The 24,591-nt window shown below is 42.4% G+C and overlaps 1 protein-coding gene across 13 annotated transcripts in view; it reads left to right on the top strand.

The window, feature by feature from the left end:
* LOC121854140 (sodium channel protein para-like) overlaps positions 1-24,591 on the top strand; it is a 168,912-nt gene that overhangs the window by 7,331 nt on the left and 136,990 nt on the right. For all 13 annotated transcript variants that reach the window (XM_042348544.1, XM_042348543.1, XM_042348542.1 and 10 more), the window contains exons 3-4: positions 8,286-8,591; positions 20,886-21,041. In XM_042348544.1, the coding sequence (XP_042204478.1) occupies positions 8,445-8,591; positions 20,886-21,041 (303 nt within the window). In that variant the 5' untranslated portion in view covers positions 8,286-8,444. The remainder of the gene's footprint in view (positions 1-8,285; positions 8,592-20,885; positions 21,042-24,591) is intronic.

Below are 24,591 nucleotides of genomic sequence, written 5' to 3'. Positions count from 1 at the left end.
TGTTATCTCCATGCCTTGGTACAGTACACCATGTGTTAGCGCCATACCTTGGTACAGTACACCACGTGTTAAAGCCATACCTCGGTACACTACACCATGTGTTATCTCCATGCCTTGGTACAGTACACCATGTGTTATCTCCATGCCTTGGTACAGTACACCATGTGTTATCTCCATGCCTTGGTACAGTACACCATGTGTTATCTCCATACCTTGGTACAGTACACCATGTGTTATCTCCATGCCTTGGTACAGTACACCACGTGTTAAAGCCATACCTTGGTACAGTACACCATGTGTTATCTCCATACCTTGATACAGTACACCATGTGTTAGCGCCATACCTTGGTACAGTACACCATGTGTTATCTCCATGCCTTGGTACAGTACACCATGTGTTATCTCCATACCTTGGTACAGTACACCACGTGTTAGCGCCATACCTCGGTACAGTACACCATGTGTTATCCTCCATGCATGGTACAGTACACCACGTCGGTGAAGCCATACCTTGGTACAATTACACCATGTGTTATCTCCACCTTGGTACCAATTACACCATGTGTTATCTCACATGCCTCAGTACAGTACACCATGTGTTATCTCCATACCTTGGTACAGTACACCATGTGTTATCTCCATACCTTGGTACAGTACACCATGTGTTAGCGCCATACCTTGGTACAGTACACCACATGTTAAAGCCATACCTTGGTACAGTACACCATGTGTTAGCGCCATACCTTGGTACAGTACACCACATGTTAAAGCCATACCTTGGTACAGTACACCATGTGTTATCTCCATGCCTTGGTACAGTACACCACGTGTTAAAGCCATACCTTGGTACAGTACACCATGTGTTATCTCCATACCTTGGTACAGTACACCACATGTTAAAGCCATACCTTGGTACAGTACACCATGTGTTATCTCCATACCTTGGTACAGTACACCACATGTTAAAGCCATACCTTGGTACAGTACACCATGTGTTAGCGCCATACCTTGGTACAGTACACCACATGTTAAAGCCATACCTTGGTACAGTACACCATGTTAAAGCCATACCTTGGTACAGTACACCATGTATTTATCTCCATGCCCAGTACAGTACACCATGTGTTATCTCCATGCCGTGGTACTGTTTTCCCACGTGTTAAAAAGCCCATACCTTGGTACAGTACACCATAATGTTATCTCCATACCTTGGTACAGTACACCATATGTTATCTCCATACCTTGGTACATTTTTTACCATGTGTGGCACTTATACCTTAGTACAGTACACCATGTATTTATCTCCATACTGGCAATTTACAGTACACCATGTGTTATCTCCCATGCTTACGTGCAGTACACACCATGTGTTAGCGCCATACCTTGTTACAGTACACCATGTGTTATCTCATACCTTAATTTAGTACAACACGTGTTAAAAGCCATACCTTGGTACAGTACACCCGTGTTAAAGCCATACCCAGTACAGTACACCATGTGTTATCTCCATACCTTGGTACAGTACACCATGTGTTATCTCCATGCCTTGGTACAGTACACCATGTGTTATCTCCATGCCTTGGTACAGTACACCACGTGTTAAAGCCATACCTTGGTACAGTACACCATGTGTTAGCGCCATGCCTTGGTACAGTACACCATGTGTTATCTCCATGCCTTGGTACAGTACACCATGTGTTATCTCCATGCCTTGGTACAGTACACCATGTGTTATCTCCATACCTTGGTACAGTACACCATAAAAGAGTCTCCATGCTGTGGTACAGTACACCACATGTTAAAGCCATACCTTGGTACAGTACACCATGTGTTAGCGCCATACCTTGGTACAGTACACCACATGTTAAAGCCATACCTTGGTACAGTACACCATGTGTTATCTCCATGCCTTGGTACAGTACACCACGTGTTAAAGCCATACCTTGGTACAGTACACCATGTGTTATCTCCATACCTTGGTACAGTACACCACATGTTAAAGCCATACCTTGGTACAGTACACCATGTGTTATCTCCATACCTTGGTACAGTACACCACATGTTAAAGCCATACCTTGGTACAGTACACCATGTGTTAGCGCCATACCTTGGTACAGTACACCACATGTTAAAGCCATACCTTGGTACAGTACACCATGTGTTAGCGCCATACCTTGTTACAGTACACCATGTGTTATCTCCATACCTTGGTACAGTACAACACGTGTTAAAGCCATACCTTGGTACAGTACACCATGTGTTATCTCCATGCCTTGGTACAGTACACCATGTGTTATCTCCATACCTTGGTACAGTACACCACGTGTTAAAGCCATGCCTTGGTACAGTACACCACGTGTTAAAGCCATACCTTGGTACAGTACACCATGTGTTATCTCCATGCCTTGTTACAGTACACCACATGTTAAAGCCATACCTTGGTACAGTACACCATGTGTTAGCGCCATACCTTGGTACAGTACACCATGTGTTATCTCCATGCCTTGGTACAGTACACCATGTGTTATCTCCATACCTTGGTACAGTACACCACATGTTAAAGCCATACCTCGGTACAGTACACCACGTGTTAAAGCCATACCTTGGTACAGTACACCATGTGTTATCTCCATGCCTTGGTACAGTACACCATGTGTTATCTCCATACCTTGGTACAGTACACCATGTGTTATCTCCATGTCTTGTTACAGTACACCACGTGTTAAAGCCATACCTCGGTACAGTACACCATGTGTTATCTCCATGCCTTGGTACAGTACACCATGTGTTAGCGCCATACCTTGGTACAGTACACCACGTGTTAAAGCCATACCTCGGTACAGTACACCATGTGTTATCTCCATGCCTTGGTACAGTACTCCATGTGTTATCTCCATGCCTTGGTACAGTACACCACGTGTTAAAGCCTTACCTCGGTACAGTACACCATGTGTTATCTCCATGCCTTGGTACAGTACACCATGTGTTATCTCCATGCCTTGGTACAGTACACCATGTGTTATCCCATACTGTGTTGCAGTACACCATGTGTTATCTCCATGCCTTAGTACAGTACACCACGTGTTAAGCCATACCTTGGTACAGTACACCATGTGTTATCTCCATACCTTGGTACAGTACACCACGTGTTAAAGCCATACCTTGGTACAGTACACCATGTGTTATCTCCATGCCTTGGTACAGTACACCATGTGTTAGCGCCATACCTTGGTACAGTACACCACGTGTTAAAGCCATACCTCGGTACACTACACCATGTGTTATCTCCATGCCTTGGTACAGTACACCATGTGTTATCTCCATGCCTTGGTACAGTACACCATGTGTTATCTCCATGCCTTGGTACAGTACACCATGTGTTATCTCCATACCTTGGTACAGTACACCATGTGTTATCTCCATGCCTTGGTACAGTACACCACGTGTTACTACCCTTGAGGGACCTGAACCATGGCTAACCTTGAGGGACCTGAACCATGGCTTACCTTGAGGGACCTGAACCATGGCTTACCTTGAGGGACCTGAACCATGGCTTACCTTGAGGGACCTGAACCATGGCTTACCTTGAGGACCTGAACCATGGCTACCTTGGAGGACCTGAACCATGGCTAACCTTGAGGGACCTGAACCAGGCTACCTTGAGGGACCTGAACCATGGCTAGCCTTGAGGGACCTGAACCATGGCTTACCTTGAGGGACCTGAACCATGGCTAGCCTTGAGGGATCTGAACCATGGCTTACCTTGAGGGACCTGAACCATGGCTACCCTTGAGGGACCTGAACCATGGCTTACCTTGAGGGACCTGAACCATGGCTAGCCTTGAGGGACCTGAACCATGGCTTACCTTGAGGGACCTGAACCATGGCTTACCTTGAGGGACCTGAACCATGGCTTACCTTGAGGTACCTGAACCATGGCTAGCCTTGAGGTACCTGAACCTCTACCCTTATCCTGTACATGCATAAACCGCTTACCCTTACCTCTATGAAGCACTACTATAGGTGAAAGAGATGTATTGGCGGCATTAAAATAACACCTGCCTGTCCTGTACTGTGACCCACCTCTTTGCATTCTCTACTGGAGAACTTTAGCTTCGTGGTTTACTATCTAGAAATTGAAGCTGCTCCTCCCAGTTACTCTGATGTCCCCTCACACCGCGAACCAATCAAATTAAACCAAGATTTTTACCAAGTTTTGGGGCTGGACACTTCAACCTCTGGGAAGTGTAACGTTATACAGTTACCCAAGAAATTACGTCTGTGTTAGTTAGCGCATGATGAATCAAACTATCAAATGAGGTAATTGTTGAAGAGGGTGGTAACGCTAACCTAACCTAACCTAACCTAACCTAACCTAACCAAAAGTATTATTGGTATGGTACATTAAGGTCAAGATGGTTTATAAATTAACTTCACAGTGTGTTATATATTGTACACCTTCGTTATTAATGAAGCGGTACAGGAATTATTTACTGATGAGATACATACATACATACACATACATACATACATACATACATACATACATACATACATACATACATACATACATACATACATACATACATACATACATACATACATACATACATACATACATACATACATACATACATACATACGGTTGAGAGAAAATACAGGAGAACTTGCTAAACCTGGCGGCGTGTTTACTGTGTTCTGGCAGAATTATTAATATAAATGTAGCAACATCCTCTTTCCACATAATCTAAAGAACAAAAAATCCCATTGTGATGTGGACACTCCTATATATTGTGCATGTCGCCCCTTGATGTGTATAAGTCACACATACCAGCTCAGCCCAATCTCTCATTCGCCCGTCTCCGAAAAATTGCTCCAAACGTTGTAATTTCTCAAAAGAATAAAATTACTTAACCAATATACATTTGTTTTAACCATCACTCAACAAGGGAACCTAAGGATTCTAAATTTTTTATCATTATCAACAAAGTGAAACGTTTCCCCATCATCTAGTAATTAAAATATTGATATATTGATATAGAAACAGTTTATTTAGCTAGAAAAACACAGATACTGTACAGAATGGATAATAATAACAATATTAACATGACTGAGCCAGTTAAGAACCTGAGCTCTCTTTTAGGCACCTGATATATACTATACATTAATCTTTAGGAAGTTTTATGTAACATTTAGTAACATCTGGAATAGTACAATAATATGGTGGTAATAAGAACATATCAGAATGTTATCACGGTTATCACTCATACTTAGAGTTCACTTGACATTATAAGACAACATGAGACAAATCTAGCATCTTCTTCCATCATTTATAACACTGCAGCACTCCATTGGTTCTTGATCTAGGCCGCCACACTGAGACACCGCTCTAGTTGTTCTGGGGGGGGGGGGGTGTCAACACTCGCATTGTATAGTATATTACAGTAAGTTCCTCCTGACTTTGGGTGAAGCCACATTACAGTATTTACCTAAGTCATGTACTTATATTATGGGTCATTAAGTGGTTCTCTGGATCATTAAACATCCGGTAATCACTCGTGCGTGACACTGATAAAATTCACCAAGATGGAATGTACAGACCACCCCATCCCCACCCCGACCCCCGTCCCCATAAAAAGAAAACGGCGTTCTTCCCACACATACAGTCAGGGTCAAAAGTCCGCTCCCGCCCAAAATGAAGCAGCATCGCCCCCAAATGAGATGAAACAGTCAGGGTAAGTCAGTTCGGAGACTCATTCCCGTGACTTAGTTTCACCACGGAGAGCGAACTTTTGTCCCCGACTTTACAGCATTGTGTAACGAAGGTATTCATCCTCAATGCATAGAAAACGGATCACAACCAGTTAACTTGTGACGACAAACACATCTAGCAACTACCGTTACTGCCTTGGCACTTGAGAACACTCGACATATAAGTACTTCTTCAAACAGTTTAACACTTAACAATAGGTTTACTGAACTGTAAATTCGAGTCCTGTCGCTGTTGGAGGTCCACTGGCCTTGTTTAGTAAAGACTTTTGTATTAAGGAAGATAGTTGTTTTAAATAACCAGTGAGACTCATATATGTGTCTTGTTCTAGTGAAAATGACTCGGCTCTCTGCCTAAGGGGGTCAAGTGAATACAAGCTGTACAGGTTCATTCACGACTGTTGTGTGGACCACTACAGACATGTATACATCGTCACGACTGTTGTGTGGACCACTACAGACATGTATACATCGTCACGACTGTTGTGTGGACCACTACAGACATGTATACATCGTCACGACTGTTGTGTGGACCACTACAGACATGTATACATCGTCACGACTGTTGTGTGGACCACTACAGACATGTATACATCGTCACGACTGTTGTGTGGACCACTACAGACATGTATACATCGTCACGACTGTTGTGTGGACCACTACAGACATGTATACATCGTCACAACCTGGTTGTGTCTAGACTATTCTGGTTTTGTATAAGTAGTCGTATTATACACCGTTCAGCATTTGTCTACATTAGCACAAGTGTTTTTGAAATAATGAAGTATTCTATACTTGTGACAGCCGGTGTATGTGTGTGTGTATACTTGTAGACCGCACAATGTGTGGACCCTGGTGTGCGTATGCAACATGTAAGACAGTTAAAGCTGGCATATCGTGACAAAGGCTGAACATCTCACCATCAAGGTCTCAAGGTTAACTGTAAGAAGCTATTGTTTTGCCGTGAACCTGCTCTGGTGACCAGACCTGAAATCATATCATGTAGCTAGAGGGAGAAGCGAATACTGTAGTGAAGATATTGTGTGTTGATCGCCAGGGTTCTTGTGTGTTGATCGCCAGGGTTCTTGTGTGTTGATCGCCAGGGTTCTTGTGTGTTGATCGCCAGGGTTCTTGTGTGTTGATCGCCAGGGTTCATCAACACTCTATACACTATGCTCTGATATCTATATATTGAACTCACTCTGGATATTAAGATACTATATTTCAGTAGTGGTTATATCAGTGTTCATGTTTATCTTGTATATAACCTTTAATATTTCAGTGTGTTGTCCTATAGAAAATTATTCATAGATAGTTAAACATTATTTTTTGAGTAGATAAACTAATAACGAAGCTACACATACATTCCCTTATGAAACTACCAGTAAGTCACTCATTTAACTCAGAGAAAAGGAGTGAGTTTGCGTATGTGTAAGTTGGCGGAGTGCGCAGTGCAGCGGCACAATCGATTGTTGAAGGCATTGACGGGAGAGCAACCGTCGTGACGTCACTACTCAGCTGCAGACCTGGCTGGCCAGGGGTGGCGGGGGTGGGGGACTAGGAAGAATGAGAAAGAGGAAGAAAGAAATACATTGAGGGAGCCAAAGTGACATGAGTGGAGGGAGAAAGAGAGAGGGAAGAAGGGAAACAAAAGAGTAGGAAAATAGGCAGAGGAAGGAAGCAAACAGTGAGACAAACAAGGAGGCAGGCAGAGAAGGCAGGAAGATCGAGAGGTTGAGAGAGAGGCAGGTGGAAAGGGAGGGAGGAGTAATGGGGGAGAGGAGGAGCGGGAAGACGAAGGAGAGAAAAGGAACAAGATTAAGGAGGAAGAAGAAAGGAATACACTGTTGTGCTGGTCATGTGGAGGCCCTGCCTGAGGGTCGTCCTGGCCAAGTTGGTGACGCCCTGGCCATGATGCGCCGCTGGCCAAGATGATACCATCCTGGCCAAGTTGGTGCCGACATGGCCAAGATAGTGCCTCCCGAGCCAAGGCAGTGCCACCAAATAACGAAAATTTAACTATTTTTCTTCGTTAAAAAACATCAAAAAGTTGTCTCATAGCGTCCACGTTAAGTAGCAGTGAGTGTGGGTGTTATGATGACTCAGTAGTGGTGTACTCATAACTTAACGAGTTGTATAGATTTTTCTCTTTTAGGCTGTTGGCCGTGTGTGTGTGTGTGTGTGTGTGTGTGTGTGTGTGTGTGTGTGTGTGTGTTATTATTCCTTTTATTATTAACTATTATTATTATTGATATTAATACCATTATTATTATTATTATTATTATTATTATTATTATTATTATTATTATTATTATTATTATTATTATTATTATTATTATTATTATTATTATTATTATTATTATTATAATTGTTGTTGTTGTTGTTGTTGTACTATTATTAATAATATAACTGGAGGTATTGAGTGTGAGAATTACCCTTATAACAGTGTAAGAGGAAGCAGATAGCCGTTTAATCAGTGCAAAGTAATCCTGACAGTTTTCTTTCTTCCCCCTCAGTGGTGGAGCTGCTGGAGGAGTGAGGGAGAAGCAGTGACCACCGCACAACACCAGCAAGAACAGCAGCTGCAGTACCAAACTCAGCACCAAGCAGAGGATCCGACTGTAGCAAGCACAGTGAGCAGGGCGGCGGTCATGTTCTGGCCTCAGCAGTAGACAATGAGCGAGGAATCTGAGTCCCTGAATGAGGAGGAACGAAGTGTATTTCGTCCATTTACTCGGGAAAGTCTCGCTGCTATAGAAAGTCGTGTTGCTGAGGAACATGCTAAGAAGAATGAATTACAAAAGAAGAAGGAGGAGGGGGAGGTAAGCAGAGGGACGTTCTGGTATTATTTATTATAAAGAGAGGAGGGAGGGAGCCTCTCATGTAGAAGAAAAACAGGAAATGGTTTGGGGTGGATCAAGAGACTCTAAAAGAGAAATTGGAAATGGAAGAGACAAAATAAGAAAGAAAGAAGGGAGGTACAATTAGGATAACTAGGAGTTAACGTGAACCTGGACACACCCCTTGTGGTGTTCTATAGGGTTACCAAAGCATTAGATCTCGGCTTAGGACATGGCTAAATATTGATTCATAAATGAGTGTTCCCACGGCGAAGACGATGAGCCCACTCGTTTGTGTTGAATGTTGGCGGTGCGTGGGAGCGAGACTATTTGCTCCCTGCCTTTTACTAACCACACAGTTCTTAGTGTGTCTTATTAACTACCATTAACTGTCCTCTGTTACTCTGTAGTTAGTGTCTTTTTGGCATCTTTCACGATAATTATTTAGTGTTTTCCCAACTTCAAAAAATATTTACATTCCCATGGAGTTTGTCGAGCCAAAATATGTAAGTTGTTGTCTTTCATGTCTTAGCTTTTAATGTTAAGTTTGTTGTGTATTTGAGTGTTTTATCCTATTGCGCCCTTAGTCTCCCGTCCATATATGAAGCCCCCATATACAATACATGTGTGAGTTCTGTGTCAGCCTGTGCAGTTTTGCTACCAAGTTCAGGAGCGGTACACCGGCCCTCTCCCCTACTGCAGTGGCTTGTGCCCTCACGCTCAGTGTTTACCTTCTCACTCTGGCTGCGGATTCCTCCTTCTAATGGGATTAAGGAGACGGCATCCTCTTTGTAGGAGAGAGTAAGCAGAGTGCGTGAGTGGCAGCCGGGCGTGATGAGTGTATGTAAGAGGTGAACTCATCTCAAGGCCCAAGTGTTTCCTCCTGAATAAGGTTCTTAGTCTGTTGTCCCTTTATGGAAATCCTCCAGTAGTTTGTTGCACTTTTAGATTCTTACTCACACTCGTCCCCTTGTCATGCTCTTTAGATCTATGTTCCATTCACACTCGCTTCTAATCCCTCTAGGATATCAGCAGTCGCATCTTATTTTCTCTACAGTATATCTCATCTTATTCCAGTCATTATTCATATATATGTATACACACTCGTCTATGATGTACACCACTTTACAACATTTATTTTCACTTTCTTATGAAATCTTGAAAATAATTTGTGTGTAATGAAGATAATCATTAATAGTGTGATCAAACTCTAAGTGTTCCCAAGGTGTCTATTCCGTTAGAACACACCTAAATTTACTTAGTGTTTCAAATAAGTGAACTACTCACTACAAGAACTCTGCTGACGTAAAGTATGGTTCCTATACTTTCTCATGCTCTGCACTTTACGGGTTCCTCCATATATTTTACACTATCAGTTGCTTCAGTTTTCTGTATATCATCACACACTCGTATTCAATTCCTTGTATGTTGAAGTCCACCAGTGATTTTTTTTGTTTTTTTTTTATGCATGACCCCGTAGGCGTGAGGTAGTGTGATATACAGTATGGTCCCATTTAGGCGTAGTTGAAGCCCAGCGAGCGCCCGTCCTCCCACTCCGGGGTGCACACCAAAGACTGTAACCCTCTGTGTACTCCTGAATACACTATCACACGACTTACCACATACAACACATATCTGCCGTCACGTACACACACTGTATATGCTGAGAAGTGTACATCATTGTGTGATCATAAAGTTAAAGTATGTGAATAATGACTTTCAGATAATCGCAAGTAAATTATTGTTGATGCCACATACACAAAGTTAGATATTCTCTGAAATAAATCCCATATATATTATACACAGTACACGGAATAGTGTTTATATTCTACGTGCATACACGATCACACACCCATGAACAAGAGTGAGATGTGTGAATGTCATGTACAGTACACTTTTTTCCATAACTTACATCTTTCCACCGTAGCAGAACTCGGTATCTCTTCAAGTGAGGGGAAGCTGAGAGAGAAAATACCTGTTCTTGGAGTACAAAAGGGTTTCACGAGGTATTTTACCAACAATTACCAAGCTTGGGTCCACGAGGATTGTTTTCTCTTGATGTTTATATTTCCATCGATCAAGAAATTAAGTCTGTAACGAGAACACCCACAATAATAACTGAGATCATTAGATGCTTCTTAAATATCACCTTAGTAATTACTCTTGGACCCTATTACAACCCCCCGACTCCTCTTTAGATAAATATAATAATTTAACTAAGTCTTTGATAATCGTAGCTAATTATCAATGTTTGGATAATTATAACCGTTCAACATATTACCCCGAGTCCTGTACAGTGGAAGTGTTTAATTGAACACTAAATTATGAAAGTCTGTTAACTAGGCCATGGCTAATGACAATGCTAATGTTGTGAACCAAATCCAAGTTAAGTGTCCATCTAGGATTATCAAGACTGGGTTATTAGGACTGTGAGTCATGCAGAGCCGTAGAGTTTTGTGAAGAGGAAGGCAGTGTTAGTTTGTTACACTGGTGGACTTGTGTGTGCCCCATCCATACTAGTCATTAATTACCTGTTTCATAATTGTCATCTCTCCTTTTTTTCTTAATTCCTTCAGGGTGGTGGAATGAAATTTGGAAGAAAAAAGAAAGAAGTAAGATCTGCTTGCCATACGTCTTTATACATAGATCTATCTTATTTTTTTTCCTGGTTTTTGTTTTTATTTTAAACCCATTGCGTATAACACCTATTGGTACGGGTTTCATACGTGCCCACTAAACTAGTTTAGAGAGGTTGCTGGTATCCGTTTCTCGGTACAATAGATGGAAATTTAAACAGAATGAAGATGGAATACAACTTAACAGTTGTTAACATAATACCTCATATTTTATAAACTCTGTATTTAACTTAAATAAATACTTTAAAAACAATTGCTTAATCGCAACACTTAGACAAACAAAAAGTCTCAATTGAAACTTGTTTAAAGATGTCTAAATATCCATCTAGACTCCTGGAGACACTAACTTCACGGCGGACTACCCGCCCAAGGGAGACTTGGTCTTGTTAGTATGTATGCGAGTCAGTTCCTCTAGCGCCATCAGTAGTAGTGTGTGAGGCTTGCTCATGGTCCAGTTACTGATATGTGCAACGGCGTAGTGCTTGTCGTGTTGCCCGCCTCTGGTGACCATCACCAACACCACCTGAACGCCTGGTGACCATCACCAAACCCACCGATCTCACCACACCCCTTCATCACCGGACCAGCCAATGACTGAAAGTCTTCTCCCAATTACTGCAAAAAGTTTCGAGTACATTAGTTTAGATGTTTCCGTATCCTGACTCGGGAAGGTCCGAGAGAGATACGATAATTATATATTTTGGAAGTGGCAAGTAATCTCACATTCACTAGTAAGTCTTCCTGTACACGAAACTCTTGAATGCACTTTACTTGGGAAATTATGACTCAAAGCGATAAATGAGGCCTTTTTCTACTCATAAGGTATAGAAAATGGCCTCATTATCACGTGCATGAGGCGCAACAGCAGTCCGGTAACACTAACGCTAGCACACCGCCTTACACTGAGAAACCGAGGAAAGATAGTTGGTTTCAGCATCCTGCAGTCACTCCTCAATAAGAGCATCACTAACTAGGCTATCGTATGTTCTCTTACGATTGAAGAGACAACCAAAGAAACGGACAAAACTTAGTAGCATATAGATGCAACTTTTGCACCCATCGTGCTAACAACATTATCGCCTGTCTTTATTTATCTATTTTTTTCTTTTTCGCTTTGAAGTTTTGTTTATATTCATATATGTAACTTATATTTACTCTTGTTCTCCAAGTCTTTCATTTTTCACTAGCTCTTTGCTTTCTTGCTTACGTCTTGCTCAGAATCAACACTTGGCCTCTACTCTTGATGCTCTTTATTACCCGATTCCTTCAGCTACCTTTTCAGTATTGTGGTAATGTGTGTTGTGGAATCCTTTGTATAATGTCAGCTCCTCTGGTGCCCGAGAGCGCATTGTTATAAATCAAACAGTGTCACCTGTGGGTGAGTACATATTTAACGTTCTCCGGCACGAGGAAGCTAATTACATGTTTATATATCACACCTACATCCTCTTTCAAGTTCATAGGCAGGTTCAGGGGTAGATAGTTTTGTAGATAACGCTTGATTTATTTACTGGAACGTGAAGATCACCTTATTGATAAGATGTAGTGGAGGCAGTTTAGGAATAAGCTGTAGACAAATGAACCTGAGTGAGGATGTGCTTCTTTGTTCGTCCCAGCCTGGAAATTTTGCCAGCAGTGAGCCCTTAATCCTGGCTCCACAGGACTCGGTGACTGCCCAGGGTATGACCTCAGGTGTCTGGTAATCAGTAGGTTAGTCTGGTCAGCCAGCAGGAGCCCGTATCCTTCAAAAGGCTCACTTGCTCGCTGTCCTGACAACTACCCTGTGGTCATGACTGGTCCAGAGTTCCCTGTGGTCATGATGGTGTTGTGTCCCATCTCTCTCTCTCTCTTACGTCTGTAATCAGTTGCTCTCTAAGACTAGTGCTGCCCCCTGGCCGGAGTGCCCCACCTCAAGCACCACCATCATGACCTGGGCTCACTGCTTCCCTATTCTCCTTTCTGGACGTCCTAACATTGCCTTCGGTTTGGGTGGAATCTTTGCCTTCCTTGATAATACATATTTCTGATATATAGTCCAAATTCCATAAGAAGTGTGACTGTGTTTGTAGTATAAGTACAATTTTATCAGACTGCAATGAATTTAATAGTAGGAAATTATCTTAAAAAAAGGGGAAGGGGCGCAAGTATAAATTGTAGCCATTCAGGGGGTTCGGATCCCACCCAACCGTAATCTAATTATGTGTCTAACCTGTCAAACCCTCAAGCTAATCCACGTTTGGCCTTCCTTCTATCATCATGTTCTTCCTTTATCCCTTTTCTGGAAACCAGAGAGGCAAGAAAGGAAAAGGGGGCAGAGGAAATGTAGGAGGAGGAGGAGGAGGGGGTGGTGACGAGGTATATTTTTCATATATATTGCAATCTCTCGGCTTGTGATTCTAAACTACAAACAGCGTGATATGACCGTGAGCTGTTGGTGGCGGCGTGGGCTTAAGTATTGTATGTCTACAACACATTACTATTTCCTAGCTATTTCAAAATTTAATTGCCGTGTATTTTTCAACAGGAGGCCAAAACAAATGAAAAAAAAATAATTTCGACAGGTTCATTGAAAACCATATCAAATATTATAAGCCCACGCCACTAACCCCACATGTAGAGAGCTGGCGCTACCAGTTCTCTGACACTAGAGCCAGCTGCCGCAAGCCACGGTACAACCAGCTCTCAGACACTACAAGTAGATACGAACCACCAATTCATCCTCACCTTCACCGCCACAGAGAAGCCTGGGGCTCTGAAGCCGACATTTCCAATACACTAATGCGAGATCTTCAGGTGTCTTTACACACTCACCTGGGATTGAACATGGGAGAACATCCATCATCACTTAGTAGTAATCACAGTACCGTATTATACCTGAATAATCTTCGCATTGGACAAGAGACTGCACCTCATTTTATCATAGCCGAAAAAATGACGAGAACGTAACTTTATACAACAACACCTGAACAGTTAGTTCCAAATATTCCTGCACAGAAAATCCAGAACAAAAGATGACAAGTATTACATCCTTGAAATTTTAGTTACTGGTTTAATTCGGGATTTGAAACTTCATTTTCAAAGCTGCATTACTAATTTGTCAAATAGAAATACATCCAGAGCTTTTTCATACTATAAGTAGGGCCTGGGGCCTCGAGTAAGCGTGACAGGTTGCCTCACGATGGGGTATGTTTACATATGTTAATTCAGCCATAATATAGGAGTAAGGTTAAAATCAATAATATCCACCTTATGGCCGAAATATATATGGTTAGGTGCTAGTAGATCGACCATGCGCCAGAGGTACGATACCCCGCCCTCATAAGCCCGAATAGTTGCCAGTGACGTAAGCGTGTCCGGCCCACAAGGACACGTGGCGCGCGGGCTCACATCGACCCACATATGCTGAAGGAAGTTAAGCGGTAGATATGAATTTATCCAGGCGACTTTGATGTACACGTTGAGGTGGTCAGGACCTAACCAAGGGGCGTTGATGTACACGTTGAGGTGGTCAGGACCTAACCAAGGAGCGTTGATGTACACGTTGAGGTGGTCATGACCTAACCAAGGGGCATTGATGTACACGTTGAGGTGGTCATGACCTAACCAAGGGGCATTGATGTACACGTTGAGGTGGTCATGACCTAACCAAGGGGCGTTGATGTACACGTTGAGGTGGTCATGTCCTAACCAAGGGGCGTTGATGTACACGTTGAGGTGGTCAGGACCTAACCAAGGAGCGTTGATGTACACGTTGAGGTGGTCATGACCTAACCAAGGGGCATTGATGTACACGTTGAGGTGGTCATGACCTAACCAAGGGGCATTGATGTACACGTTGAGGTGGTCATGACCTAACCAAGGGGCGTTGATGTACACGTTGAGGTGGTCATGTCCTAACCAAGGGGCATTGATGTACACGTTGAGGTGGTCATGACCTAACTAAGGAGCGTTGATGTACACGTTGAGGTGGTCAGGACATAACCAAGGGGCGTTGATGTACATGACGAAGAAACCACTGTTTGGTTCATGAGCAATGGTCCCCAACCCGATTGTTCTCTGTACCACACGCTGTACAATATCCCTGTACCACACTACTACGACTACTGCTGCTAGAATGAGGAGGGACAAGGAGTGATAGGATGAGGAGAAGCAAGGGAACGAAGGATAAGGAATGAGGAGAAATAGAAGGAGGAGGAACAGGGATAGGTAGGATGAGGAAGAACAAAAGAGGGAGAAGTAGGATGGATAGACTGAACAAATGATGAACAAGGATGGATAGACTAAACAAAAGATGAGCTAGGATGGATAGACTGAATAAATGATGAACTAGGGTGGATAGACTGAACAAATGATGAACTAGGATGGATAGACGGAACAAATGATGAGCTAGGTTGGATAGGCTGAACAAATGATGAACTGGATGGATAGACTGAACAAATGATGAACTAGGCTGGATAGGCTGAACAAATGATGAACTAGGATGGATAGACTGAACAAATGATGAACTAGGATGGATAGACTGAACAAATGATGAGCTAGTATGGATAGACTGAACAAATGATGAACTAGGATGGATAGACGGAACAAATGAGAGCTAGGTTGGATAGGCTGAACAAATGATGAACTGGATGGATAGACTGAACAAATGATGAACTAGGCTGGATAGGCTGAACAAATGATGAACTAGGATGGATATACTGAACAAATGATGAACTAGGATGGATAGACTGAACAAATGATGAGCTAGTATGGATAGACTGAACAAATGATGAGCTAGGTTGGATAGGCTGAACAAATGATGAACTAGGATGGATAGACTGAACAAATGATGAGCTAGGATGGATAAACTGAACAAATGATGAACTAAGATAGCTAAACTGAACAAAGGATGAACAAGGATGGATAGACTGAACAAATGATGAACTAGGATGGATAGACTGAACAAATGATGAACAAGGATGGATAGACTGAACAAATAATGAACAAGGATGAATAGACTGAACAAATGATGAACTAGGATGGATAAGGTGGTACCAAAACGGCGAAGATCTGGGACGCAGAGACTCGGTGGGGGATGTAGGTTGGGGAGTCTCACAGAGCTGGTTGTAGGAATCAATAGTGAGTTCCCACCGAGCCAGGCAGTCACCCAGCCAGCCAGTCACCCAGCCAGCCAGGCAGCCAACGAGCCAGGCTGCCAATCAAAAAGCTAGCTAGGTAATCACCCAATCAACCAATGGCCAGGCAATCACTCAACCAGGCAACCCAGAGTGACCCAACTTGGCAGTTATTTATTAACCAACCAACCAACCAACCAACCAACCTGGTAGTTACCCAATCAACTAACAATCTTGGTAGACTACACATCTACTCAATCAACCAAGTCGTCAACCAGAAAAAACAATCAACCAGTCTGTGCTCATTCATCCAATCAATTACCCCCGACGGTAACCAATCAAATACTCCCTAGACAAACAACCAATCAAATACCTCTAGACAATCAATCAATTCATTTTCCCCTCGAGACAATCAACCAATCAACTACCTTTAGACAAACAACCAATCAAAAACCCCCAAGACAACTAGTTCGCCAAGTGGGTAGCCAAGCAAGCACCCAATTGGTTGGTTGGTTAGGTGAGTGTTGGTCTGGATGGCTAGTTAACTATGTGAGGCAGCCATCGGTGACAGTCATCAAACAGGCAGAAATCATGCTTCCAATCACTAAGCCAGCCAGTCACTCGTCCACTTAGCCAGTCACTCCTGTTTGTCATTTATCTTGTCAAGTCTTTATCCAGCCGGTCACTAAGTCAGTCACGTGCTTCTTATCAAACAGCCATTTCAGTTAGTGTGTCCCATACACCACCACCAGTAGCTAGACCCACACAATATTCTGACTTACCAACTAATGCCTATTACCGTTTACTGACTAGTCATCTAATATCCATAACATCATTTCGTGGGATGTACAACGGGAAGTAATGGCCGTTCAATCTGGCCAGAAGTTTCAATCATGAGCCTCGGTTTTGGTTCTTTTACTTTTCAGAATAGTTTCAACGGTAAACTGTCACCGCAGTTGAAGAAAAAAATCCACTTCTTTAGGGTTATGTTTTGTGAAAGATCTTAAATATCTGTTTTCAAGGCTGCAGCGGGAGCCGTGTTGTTCTAGTAAAGCCTGGGCAATACTTCTAATGGCAATCAAATTACTCGTACTTAAAAGGAAGCCAGAATTGTGGATGTTAGCACTAAGGGAGGACAGACGCCACAAGGGTAAGGTGGGGGCGAACAACTCGTAACACAGCTGTTGAAGCAGCTCAAGGCACAGCTGGTGTAGGAGTCCGGATCCAGCCGGTGTAGGAACCTGGGGCATAGTTGATGCAGGAGCTTGGAGCACATCTGTTACTGGAGCCCGGGGCACAGCTGGTGCAAGTGGAGTCGACGCTCTAGCCTCACGTCGTTAATATTAAGTCTCCACATGGGGTGTGGGGGGGCGTCACCACAGTCTTGTTCTCATCACAGGCTGGTGACGGCGACCTTATCTCTAAAGCGGAAGTATAAATTTCTCACTCATCCACCCACCGTCAGTAAGGCACATAAGCATGAAAAAAAATGAAAGCACGAGAAAACACAAACTCACCTTGACCCTCCATGATTTGTTTTATCCTACGTTAAGGTTAATTAGATACCTGTTGGTGTGGTATTTGAGGTATACACTGTACTCTACAGCGTATTGACCATCATTGGAGAAGGTTAGTCTGTGCTACTCAAGTTCAAGTTGGCCACTGGTACCATCTTCTACTAAATATTTCGCTCTACAATGACTAGTCTTCCACAAGGATGATATTGTTGTTTGTGTAAATATGAGAGAGACAACGGTGTGAAGAGTACCTAATGGTCACGTGGACGCACACAGGGAACCATCCAGCATGTGTTCGTCAACAACCATCATTCACCTCATCCCATTACTATTACACCACCGAGTGCTTGGGCGAGGGAGATGCCTTCCTCCCGCCCGGCAACCACCTGCCGGTGATGCACCAACTAGACATGATAGACTCATAGATTGACTTACGGTGAGCCTTGCCGCTTAAGCCATCACAATCACCAATTTGCTGTGCTGCCGACGGTAGTATGTAGAAATGACACCAATTCATACTTTTAACAGATGGCTTCAACCGCCGCACTCCTCCAGGGGGGGTGGGAGGGGTTGCTGCCGCTGCTACTTCTGCAGACGGTAGTGGATCCCTCCTGTTCCCCGGGCAACTTTATATAATAACAGTATTACTATCTTAGTACTTCTCCTAGGCTCTACGATCTACTGAGTTCTGTAATCATCAGCACTTCTGATTAATTAGCATGTAAAAACTATTAGAGACGGTTATGTTACTATTAGGTATACCTGTATATAGTGTGTCTAGCAGTCATGTGAGATTGATCATTAGTCCAGCATTTGGGAGAAAATTTATCATTAGTCCCGGGTTAGTAGTATAATTTATTTGATAACCCGGATCATGTATTGAGGTCGATTTAATTCCGATTAGATAGGTTGAGAGATAGTTGTGGATGCCTAGCCAAGCCACTAGTGGCTCCTGTACACTTACAGTATATGTATATATATATATATATATATATATATATATATATATATATATATATATATATATATATATATATATATATATATTATATATATATATATATATATATATATATATATATAACTTATTAGTACTAGATATTTTTATATATTTGTGTATATGACTTGGCCGCCATTTTGTAGACCGTAATTGTTCTAGTCTTTAAATGATTATTATGAGAACTTGACTGACATAATATGAATGTATTATCCTGTAAGTTTTCCTGTAGAGTAAATGTGATGCTTAACACCAAGTTTAGAATTAACATGTCCCAAAATGAGTTTAGTTTCGGCTTGAACCTAAGAAAGGAATGTTAACTTAGATTACTACAGTGTGGGAGGAGGAGGGCGTGTACAGTATAGGGAGTCTGCGCCGCTTATATACATACCTACGATACCATGATGTGTGAGACATCCACCCAGTGTCGAGCAGAGTTGAGGGAAGGGTTTAGTTGGATTGAACCTGTGATATTTTAAAGGAAGTAAACAACATAATCAGATGTATGACAGAGGTCCAGGGTCAGGAGGGAGGGTTTCCGCCCTTACTGCCTTAAGAAGACTTGTAGTGAATCATGTATGAAGGAGAGAATGATAAAAACATTTTGAAGGTAATTACTATCCAAATATCCGGCGGAAGTGGAGGGCACTGTATCTAAGCACAACCAACATAGTAACCGCAAAGTTGAATTGATATTTCGTTTGAGGAATTCCTGGATGATGAGAGAGTTACAGTTAGAACTAAACAATACGAGATGGTGTGAAGGTTATATAAGAAGTAAGGGGGAAGGACATTACAGTAAGGTAGTGAAAGACGGGAGAAAGACATCTAGTAGTGTAGTAGTCAGGTGCTTGAGAAGTGAGGTAAATAGTTGTATAGTAAGGAACCACTGTAAGCTACAAATTATAGTCAACAGAAGAAGGAGATCAAGAATAAACATTCAGAGAAAGAAAGAGTGAATATGACAGACGAGGAACAATACGTCGACAATATAACAGGGAGGGCAGGAAGATAGAGAGAGAACTGTGGAGACGGTCAGAGAAAGTTGTGGCCTGGCGAGAAAATTACATTTCCTTCGCGGGGTGAGCCCCACCACCACGGATTTATATTTCCCGGTGCGATAAGCTCGTCCACTTTGACTGAGACGACAAAAAATACCTTCACAACCTTTTCTCTGTTAAAAGGTAAGACAGGTTAATGACTGGGAGCGATACACCTCCCTGGCTAAGAGACTTCAAGGGTTGGAAATCAAGTTACTCACAAACGAACACAACAATCACGGTCTCAGTATACAGCACTAGTAATTATCTAAATAAAACAAATTTATGACACCTTTTTAAAGTGGTTCTTTTATAGAGATTATTTGTTAATTGGAGTTAGTACATTAGGGAAACCTTACCTTAACTTGCGTTCTTCTGCTGCATTTACGGCCACAAGAGAAAAGCTCAGTGTTCTTTAAGATCATTATTTGTTAGTTGTATCAGAACAGAGTAATTCCTGACGACTGCTAGATGACACATAATTTTCTCTTTTAATTGAACTGTTGAGGGTCTTGAAACAGATTACATACAGTGCCCCGCCACCTCCACAAGGAGATAGGAAAAATATATCATAATCTAACATTTTTTTATTGCTTTGAATATGACCAATTGATATGAACATTTAACAAGTCAACAAGTGGAGTGTTACAAAAGTTGATGTGTAAGACTTATCTCGTTTTCATATTTTAGAGTTGATAGATTGTCATAATGAGTAAAACTGGAATGGAATAACAAGCGGTATCGTAGTAATAAGCAGATGGGTAATTTTATGGTAGAGACTTGAACCAAAGTAGAGTGAGGAATAAGAGGGAAAGCAGTGTTAGCTTAAGGGTGTGTATATAGTAAGAGTGCAGTACTGAGTATTAACAAGAGCAGGGGAGAGTAATAATGGTAGAGAGAATGATGGGTAGTACCGATAAGGATTTGCACCACCACCTCGATACTAATCCTCCCACCCGGGACCACACCCAGGTTGTCTACAATGAAGAAGATGAAGATGAGGGACCCCAGGCCGACCCTAACATGGAGCAGGGCATGCCGCTCTCCAACCGCCTCCAGCAGATGTTCCCTGAGGACCTCGTGGGCACACCCCTTGAGGACATCGATCCCTACTATCACAACCAGAAGGTGAGTGCTCTTGTCCCTCCGCCTACGTCCACGATATGTTGCCACTCTTAAGGCAACACTACGGTAAATGTGACTCACTGACGTATATACCATGACAAGCAGTAATGTGACTCACTGACGTATATACCATGACAAGCAGTAATGTGACTCACTGACGTATATACCATGACAAGCACTAATGTGGCTCACTGACGTATATACCATGACAAGCACTAATGTGGCTCACTGACGTATATACCATGACAAGCAGTAATGTGGCTCACTGACGTATATACCATGACAAGCACTAATGTGGCTCACTGACGTATATACCATGACAAGCAGTAATGTGGCTCACTGACGTATATACCATGACAAGCACTATATGTGGCTCACTGACGTATATACCATGACAAGCACTAATGTGACTCACTGACGTATATACCATGACATGTAATGTGGCTCACTGACGTAATACTACCATATACCACAAGCAGTATGTGACCACTGACTGACGTATATACCATGACAAGCACTCACTGACGTATATACCATGACAAGCAGTAATGTGGCTCACTGACGTATATACCATGACAAGCACTAATGTGACTCACTGACGTATATACCATGACAAGCAGTAATGTGGCTCACTGACGTATATACCATGACAAGCAGTAATGTGGCTCACTGACGTATATACCATGACAAGCACTAATGTGACTCACTGACGTATATACCATGACAAGCAGTAATGTGGCTCACTGACGTATATACCATGACAAGCAGTAATGTGGCTCACTGACGTATATACCATGACAAGCACTAATGTGGCTCACTGACGTATATACCATGACAAGCACTAATGTGGCTCACTGACGTATATACCATGACAAGCACTAATGTGGCTCACTGACGTATATACCATGACAAGCACTAATGTGGCTCACTGACGTATATACCATGACAAGCACTAATGTGGCTCACTGACGTATATACCATGACAAGCAGTAATGTGGCTCACTGACGTATATAATGTGACTCATGACAAGCACTAATGTGGCTCACTGACGTATATACCATGACAAGCAGTAATGTGGCTCACTGACGTATATATGACAATAATGTGGCTCACTGACGTATATACCATGACAAGCTAATGTGGCTCACTGACGTATATACCATGACAAGCACTAATGTGGCTCACTGACGTATATACCATGACAAGCACTAATGTGGCGTATACCATGACAAGCACTGTGGCTCACTGACGTATATACCATGACAAGCACTAATGTGGCTCACTGACGTATATACCATGACAAGCACTAATGTGGCTCACTGACGTATATACCATGACAAGCACTAATGTGGCTCACTGACGTATATACCATGACAAGCACTAATGTGGCTCACTGACGTATATACCATGACAAGCAGTAATGTGGCTCACTGACGTATATACCATGACAAGCAGTAATGTGGCTCACTGACGTATATACCATGACAAGCACAATGTGACTCACTGACGTATATACCATGACAAGCACTAATGTGGCTCACTGACGTATATACCATGACAAGCAGTAATGTGGCTCACTGACGTATATACCATGACAAGCAGTAATGTGGCTCACTGACGTATATACCATGACAAGCAGTAATGTGGCTCACTGACGTATATACCATGACAAGCACTAATGTGACTCACTGACGTATATACCATGACAAAACGTAATATGGCTCACTGACGTATATACCATGACAAGCACTAATGGCTCACTGACGTATATACCCGACAAGCACTAATGGCTCACTGACGTATATATACCCAGCCAAGCACTAATGTGGCTCACTGACGTATACCATGACAAGCATGTAATGTGGCTCACTGACGTATATACCATGACAAGCACTAATGTGGCTCACTGACGTATATACCATGACAAGCACTAATGTGGCTCACTGACGTATATACCATGACAAGCACTAATGTGGCTCACTGACGTATATACCATAAAAGCACTAATGTGGCTCACTGACGTATATACCACGCACTAATGTGGCTCACTGACGTATATACCATGACATTATTTCACTTGGTGTTACTGTATGTAAACAAAGATTAATCATCAATGTTTTTTCTTATGACATTTTCTTTATTATTGTTGACAGCAAGGAGCATAGCACGACCTCCTGGCTGTTACAGCAAGGAGCATAGCAGACCTCCTGGCTGTTACAGCAAGGAGCATCTACGACCTCTGGCTGTTACAGCAAGGAGCATAGCACACCTCTGGCTGTTAGCAAGGAGCATAACGACCTCCTGGCTGTTACAGCAAGGAGCATGCTACGACCTCCTGGCTGTTACAGCAAAGAACCTCTGACCTCCTGGCTGTTACAGCAAGGAGCATAGTACGACCTCCTGGCTGCTACAGCAAGGAGCATAGTACCCATCTCCTGGCTGTTACAGCAAGAGCATAGTGACCTCCTGGCTGCTACAGCAAGGAGCATAGTACGACCTCCTGGCTGTTACAGCAAGGCATAGTACGACCTCCTGGCTGTTACAGCAAGGAGCATAGTAAACCTCCTGGCTGTTAGGGCGTATGATTATTAAGTGGAACGGACTTTATCAATTTGTTTATAAGTATAAATTATATAGTGATAATTCCTAAGTATTCTTTTTAACTGACTGTAAATGATGGTAGCACATATAGATAAAGAGCATCATAGAACACCTAACCTATCCTTATCTAATGTAACCTGACCTGAACTAACCTAACTTCACCTATCCTGACCAAATGCCGTTATCTCATGATGATAAACACTGTCTTAAATGAAACGCAGCAAATTTTACCACATAAGAACTCATTTCCATTAATTTGTAGCAATGAAGCGAAAGGATTATTTGGTTGAACCGTCAGTAACTTTTTAAAGCTTAATTGGTGATTAATCCTATTTAGCGTAACACACACACACGCACACACACACACACACCACACACACACACACACACACACACACACACACACCACACACACACACACACACACACACACACACACACACACACACACACACACACACACACTGGGATCTCGTGATGAGTTCAGGGATCTTTAAAATGTGATATTTAAGCATATTACAAGCAGTACTAGTAGCAACAGTAGCAGTACTAGTAATAGCATATAGTAGCAACAGTAGCAATAGTAAATATAACAATAGCAGTACTAGTAGCAACAGTAGCAGTACTAATGCAACATGCAGTACTAGTAGCAACAGTAGCACTAGTACAAGTAGCAAACAGTAGCAGTACTAGTAGCAACAATAGCAGTACTAGTAGCAACAGTAGCAGTACTAGTAGCAACAGTAGCAGTACTAGTAACAACAGTAAGCAGTACTAGTAGCAACAGTAGCAGTACTAGTAGCAACAGTGCAATTACTAGTAGCAATAATAGCAGTACTAGTAGCAACAGTAGCAGTACTATCAAATTAGTAGCAACAGTGCACTGTACAAGAAAGTAATACTGTACAACAGCGTACTAGTAGCAACAGTAGCAGTACTAGTAGCAACAGT

This window comes from Homarus americanus, unplaced genomic scaffold, assembly GCF_018991925.1.
Source record: "Homarus americanus isolate GMGI-L3 unplaced genomic scaffold, GMGI_Hamer_2.0 scaffold24277, whole genome shotgun sequence".
In the NCBI taxonomy this organism is placed as follows: Eukaryota; Metazoa; Arthropoda; class Malacostraca; order Decapoda; family Nephropidae; genus Homarus; species Homarus americanus.
The sequence above is the reverse complement of the archived record's forward strand: the minus strand, read 5'-3'. Positions and strand labels throughout refer to the sequence as shown.